The sequence below is a fragment of the Myotis lucifugus genome, unplaced genomic scaffold (assembly GCF_000147115.1).
Source record: "Myotis lucifugus unplaced genomic scaffold, Myoluc2.0 scaffold_155, whole genome shotgun sequence".
In the NCBI taxonomy this organism is placed as follows: domain Eukaryota; kingdom Metazoa; phylum Chordata; class Mammalia; order Chiroptera; family Vespertilionidae; genus Myotis; species Myotis lucifugus.
Window position 1 is genome coordinate 1,211,593 of NW_005871203.1, and position 5,947 is coordinate 1,217,539.

At 52.8% G+C, this 5,947-nt stretch overlaps 1 protein-coding gene across 1 annotated transcript; it reads left to right on the forward strand.

The window, feature by feature from the left end:
- The first annotated feature begins 737 nt into the window (after positions 1-737).
- Positions 738-1,727, forward strand: MC3R (melanocortin 3 receptor). Its single transcript, XM_006095408.3, has one exon. The coding sequence runs from the start codon at positions 756-758 to the stop codon at positions 1,725-1,727; it is 972 nt and encodes a 323-aa protein (XP_006095470.2). The 5' UTR covers positions 738-755.
- The last annotated feature ends 4,220 nt before the right edge of the window (positions 1,728-5,947 follow it).

Sequence of the window (5,947 nt, forward strand, 5' to 3'; positions counted from 1 at the left end):
TGTCTCCCACCCCAGACTCCAAGTTTGGGTGAAAACAAGAAGAGCATGTCTGTCTTGCTCACCATAAACTTATGCGCCCAGCAGCAGAGACCTGACACAGAATAGGTGCGCAGTAAATGTTTACTTTCAAAATGAATGAATGAACAAGTAAATGGATGAATGGATGCCTGTGGCAGTTTCCAGGACAAATAAACTGCTCAGAAAAGCCAGCAAACAGATGCGCAGTCTGGCCAGCAGGGGGCACCAGCCTGCTTTCCGATCCCCTGCCCAAGCCCTGGGAGCCTACCTGCTGTCAGTCACAGAGCCTCCGGGTGCTCAGTGGTCATTTCGCGGCGCTGGAGATTAAGTAGGAGTTGTTTGCCACCAGCCAATGTATGAAAAGTGAGTGTTCACCCCTCACTTCCAACAACAGGTACTACATCCCCTGTCTTGCCAGAAAAGGAGCCGTAACTGTAGCAACCGGTGGCAGTTTTCTGTTCCCAAGTGGGGATGGCGATGGAGTAGGGAGGGGAAAGGAGGGAGACACAGAAGAGTCCGCATAAAACTGCTCGCCCTGGAGCAGCAGGGAAAGTTCTCTGTGTGCCTCCCAGCTCGCTCGCTCTCCATCCTTCCGTCTGGGAGAACAGAATCCGAGTCTGCACAGGACAAGCATCCCTCACAAGCATCTGGAGGAAACTCTTGCGTCCTGTGAGGAGCAGCAGCAGCAGCAGCCTATGCCCCCGGCCGCAGCCCAGCTCGGTCAGCCTGTGTCCACGATGAACGCCTCGTGCTTCCTGCCCTCTGCTCAGCCGGGGCAGCCTAACAGCTCGGAGCTCCCGGACGCCCCCTCCTCCGGCAACCAGAGCGGCCGCGGGTACTGCGAGCAGGTGTTCATCCAGCCAGGGGTGTTCCTGGCTCTGGGCAGCGTCAGCCTGCTGGAGAACGTCCTGGTGATCCTGGCGGTGGCCCGCAACAGCAACCTGCACTCGCCCATGTACTTCTTCCTCTGCAGCCTGGCCGCGGCCGACATGCTGGTGAGCGTGTCCAACGCCCTGGAGACCATCATGATCGCCGTGGTCAACAGCGGCTCGCTGGCCCTGGAGGACCGCTTCGTGCAGCACATGGACAACATCTTCGACTCCATGATCTGCATCTCGCTGGTGGCCTCCATCTGCAACCTCCTGGCCATCGCGGTGGACCGGTACGTCACCATCTTCTACGCGCTGCGCTACCACAGCATCGTGACGGTGCGCCGGGCGCGCGCCCTGATCGTGGCCGTCTGGCTGTGCTGCGGCGTCTGCGGCGTCGTGTTCATCGTCTACTCGGAGAGCAAGATGGTCATCGTGTGCCTCGTCACCCTGTTCTTCGCCATGCTGCTGCTCATGGGCACCCTCTACGTGCACATGTGCCTCTTCGCGCGGCTGCACGTGCGGCGCATCGCCGCGCTGCCCCCCGCCGTCGGGGCGGCCCCGCCGCAGCGCTCGAGCCTCAAGGGCGCCGTCACCATCACCATCCTGCTGGGCGTCTTCGTCATCTGCTGGGCCCCCTTCTTCCTCCACCTCGTGCTCATCATCACCTGCCCCACCAACCCCTCCTGCGTCTGCTACGCTGCGCACTTCAACACCTACCTGGTGCTTATCATGTGCAACTCCGTCATCGACCCGCTCATCTACGCCTTCCGCAGCCCCGAGCTGAGGAGCACCTTCCGCGAGATCCTGTGCTGCTGCCCCGGCGTGAGCCTGGGCTAGGACGCGGGCCGGAGGCCAGTCCCTCCGGCCACTGCTGACCCTCCAGCCAGCTAAGGTGTTTAGAGAGAAGAGGGGGGGAATCGAAGACGCCAGAATGTGTGAACAGCCAAGGTTGAGTGCGTCTTGTTTTGAAGCTTGCAGAGCCTCTGACAGGGAAATGGAAAGTAACAGGCTCTCTGAAAGGATCCCAACGTGGGTAAGTCTCTGATTTCCCCAACAGCCACGGGAGGAGGCTGTGCTCGGCTGCTGTGTGCGCTCATTCCATGAGCCAGGGTTTGCAGCGCTTGCCTGCCCACCCGCCTCCTGGCATGTCCTCGCCCCTCGGGTCGTCCAGACTGAAGGATTCTCATTGACAGGAGGGTGGGTCGAAGCTCTCCCAAGCAAACCTCTTACCGCGCCGGACCTCGACTGCCAGCCGCTCCGATGGCTTTGCCCTTATTTCATAAGACACTTGAGTTTCCATCCTGTTATTCTGTTCACAGTGCAACAGTTGCCCCACAACAATGAACTCTTTGTGAAAGAAGCGATGCAGCACGGCGTCCTTTCTACCCTCATACCCTCACCAACCTCCTCTGAAAAATAGCATCGAAATGTGACCCAGGATGCCCCTACTTTTGTTATTAGAGTTGTTGCTTTTGTTGTTGGGTTTCATGCATTCAGCCTAAGGCAGCTTTCAAAATTCTAACGAAAAGGAGATGACGTGCTTTGGAAAACCAGAACATACCCGTGTGTACAGTATTTTGATGCCTTGCTCTCCTGAGGTATATATTTCCCTATTTTAAAAGCCTTTTCCCTGTTATTCCTTTTCTGCCTTTAACACAAGAGGGCCTGGTAGATGGGAGGGGGTGTGTCTCCAGAGATTGCTTCACGGTGGTTTCAGGTTTGAGAAATTGTAGGATTGCATGCGACCGTCTTGGAAGCTTTGCTTTTGCTCATTGTAACTGTGTCTCTATTGCATGATTTCCTGAAACGTTATCTAGGAAAGAAAACTTGGGGGGATTACTGCTCCTTTTGCTCAGTGTGGTGTTAAAGTCGGGGTGATCCTGTTATCAACGTCTGTGCCTTAACAAGTAAAGCAATTCATTCCCGTGAGCATGGGCGAGATTTGCTGACACTAGCGCTGCATACGCTGCATGCTGTGTGCTCTGCACCTGGTCAGACCCTTTCCTTCCCTGGAGAACTCCACCCCCACACCAGGGGTTCTCCTGCGCTGTGTCTTTGGTGTACAGTTGTGTGTTTTTCTTGTGCCGGAATATATTGGGGGTTTCAGTGTACTTGACAGCCTGCTCATATAAACACTGTCTTTTGTTTCTTGCTTTGTGATGTTTGGAAATAAATAAAAGGCTTTTGTGGCTGCTAAATGTGTGACATTAAATGGTCCACCCAGAAGCATCCAGTGACTCCCACACAGCGTCCGTTACACTGTAATTCTGACTGGTTTGTCAGTGACAGAAGCATCCGTTGCCACAGCGCTCGTCTTTTCTAGGGCAATGCCTTTTAGCCAAACTACAAAACGCTCCCATTTAGGTACTGAGAACACCAGGCTGTAGCTCCTGGGCCACTGTCACTCTCCATTAGTTTAATCGAGACACCAAATAGCAGGTCGCGTCCACTGCCACTCGGTGAGCCACTGTGGGCAACAGGGAGTCAGGCTCTCTGGAGACTGTACTAACAGCCACAGGAGCCATGACGCCCTTTTCTGGGTAAACAGCAGGAAAACAACTAACTTTTCACTCTTGGATATCAGCTGTCACATGATTTCATTTATTCTCTCAGCAAACCTCTAAAACAGGTGAGTCATGTTACAGGTGAAGGAACTGAGTCCTGGGGCTGGAGGGTGCACGGTGGGCCACGAACACCCAGCTAGTTAGGCTCATTTGCGTCCTGCGGCTGAAGACCTTGCACCATGTGGTGCTGCTGACAGGTTTCCTTAATGAAAACAGACCCTACACTCCTTCCTCCACACGTTGGCTTAGAGAGCACTTCCAGGGAAACTTCCCCCAGACTCACCGGGGATCTTGCTCGAGGGCAAAATCTGACTCAGCAGGTCTGGAGTAGAGATTCTATGACAATCTCCCAGGGGCATGGCTGCCTCCGGGGCCACCTTTTAAATAGAGAGGGTGTAGAGGGCTTACAAAAGCTTGACACAGTGTGAAGCGCTGGCCCCAGGCCAGGAACTGTGCTGGCTACCTGAGGGGCATGTGCCTCTGAGCCTTGCAATAACCCCTGAGGCGGGCACTAGTACCACCCTTATGTCGCAGGTGAGACCTCTGCATCTCCTAGGGGTTAAGTCCTTGTCTAGGAAAACTCTGCTCTAAGCAAAGAAGAGATTCAGACACAGGCTGCCCGACACACCCCAGTCCAACACCACCACCCTGGCACCGCCCCTGGGAGCAGTCTGCATAGTTCAGCCAAGACCCAGGGACAGCAGAGCATGGGCTGCCATGGAGGGAGACTCGATGCATAATTCTACAGCTCACCAGTCCAGGTGTTTCTAAGAGTTTCCATAGAGACGTCATAAAAACCACGAAGCACGATTAGTCATCTGACTTGAGAACATACTCCTGCAAAGGCTGTGGGCAGCCCTGGGAAGGCATCATGCTGAGGTGGACAGTCCTGCATGTGGAGCTGTCACTGCCTCCTCCGCCACCACTGTCCACTGGATGTTTTAAGCAGAAGGACAGTCAGATTTGAAAACGCTTAATTTTTATAAATAAAAGCACATCGTGACTTTAATTCATTTGTTAGGTTACATTCACGTCTCATGGCTTAACCCCAGGCACAATCACTGCAGTGGTTGATGCCCTGGGTCCCTAAAAACCTTTGCCTGTTGTCCTTACTGAAAAGGAACTTTTGAGCTTAATTATGCTGTTTTTCTATAGAGCGGGGGCTATGAAAACTCAGGCTTCCTTGGCTGAAGACATTGACCCACATTCACCCCCACTAAAATCCATCCTCCAGCCTGTATAAAGTTGTTTCAGAACTATGAAACAGATCATATCACACTCCTCAAAACTCTTCTTAGGCTCTGAATACAAATTCACTTCCTTACCCAGCCCTTACAAGGCCCTATGAGCTGATCTCTAGTAAGTCCTCAACACACTCCCCTTCCCCATACTCCTTGCCCACCCTGGACTCAAACTCACCACACTCACTCCTGCCCCAGGGCCTTTGCAACTGCTGTTTCACCCATATCTTCCCCTTGATTGGCACCTTGTTATCATTCAAGCTCCAGCCCAATCCTCAGGGATGCCTTCCCTGACTACTCTTTCTAAAGCAAATGCCAGTCACTCACATGAAGTATTGTCTTATTGTTATTTTATATTTTCTTGTTTATTTATTTGTTTAATCATCATCCATCTCTCCCACTAAAAAGCAGTGTCTAACATATAAAACCGGCCAGTAAAAATAATATGTGCTATATGAATAAGTGATTTCATTAATACACTTAAATATGAGCTCAAATCTAACCAAAGAGTATACAGGGTCAGGCAAAAGTAGGCTTACAGCTGTGAGTACATGAAACACAGAGTTTATTCTTGTATTACTATTTATTAATTACTAGAGGCCCTGTGCATGAAATTTGTGCACTGGCAGAGGGTGTTCCTCAGCCCAGCCTGCACTCTCCAATCTGGGACCCCTCGGAGGATGTCTGACTGCCAGTTTAGGCCCGATCCCACAGGCCTAAACCAGCAGTTGGACATCCCTCTCACAATCTGGGACTGCTGGCACCCAACCGCTTGCCTGCCTGCCTGCCTGCCTGCCTGATTGCCCCTAACCGCCAGCCTGATCACCCCCTAACCACTCCCCTGCCAGCCTGATCGATGCCTAACTTCTCCCCTGCCGGTCCGATCGCCCCAACTGCCCTCCCCTGCCAGCCTTGTCACCCCCAACTGCCCTCCCCTGCAGGCCATCTTGTGGCTGTGGGCGCTGCCATCTTTGAGGGTGGGGCAGTCAATTAGCATATTCCCTCTTTATTAGATAGGATTGCATTATTTCCCATACGAACAACTGTAAACCTGCTTTCCTCACCCTGTGTAAGACACCAGTGACCCTCCCATCCTATCTAATAATAGAGAAACATGGTAATTAACCCTAACTTCGCTACCCTTCCCATTGGCTAATCAGCGAGATATGCAAATTAACTGCCAACCAAGATGGCGGCCGGCAGCCAGGCAGCTGAAGCGAACAGGAGGTTTGCTTGCTCCAGTGATGGAGGA

Coding starts and splice junctions, on each gene's coding strand:
- MC3R (XM_006095408.3), top strand. CDS start 756: ATGAACGCCTCGTGCTTCCTGCCCTCTGCTCAGCCGGGGCAGCCTAAC.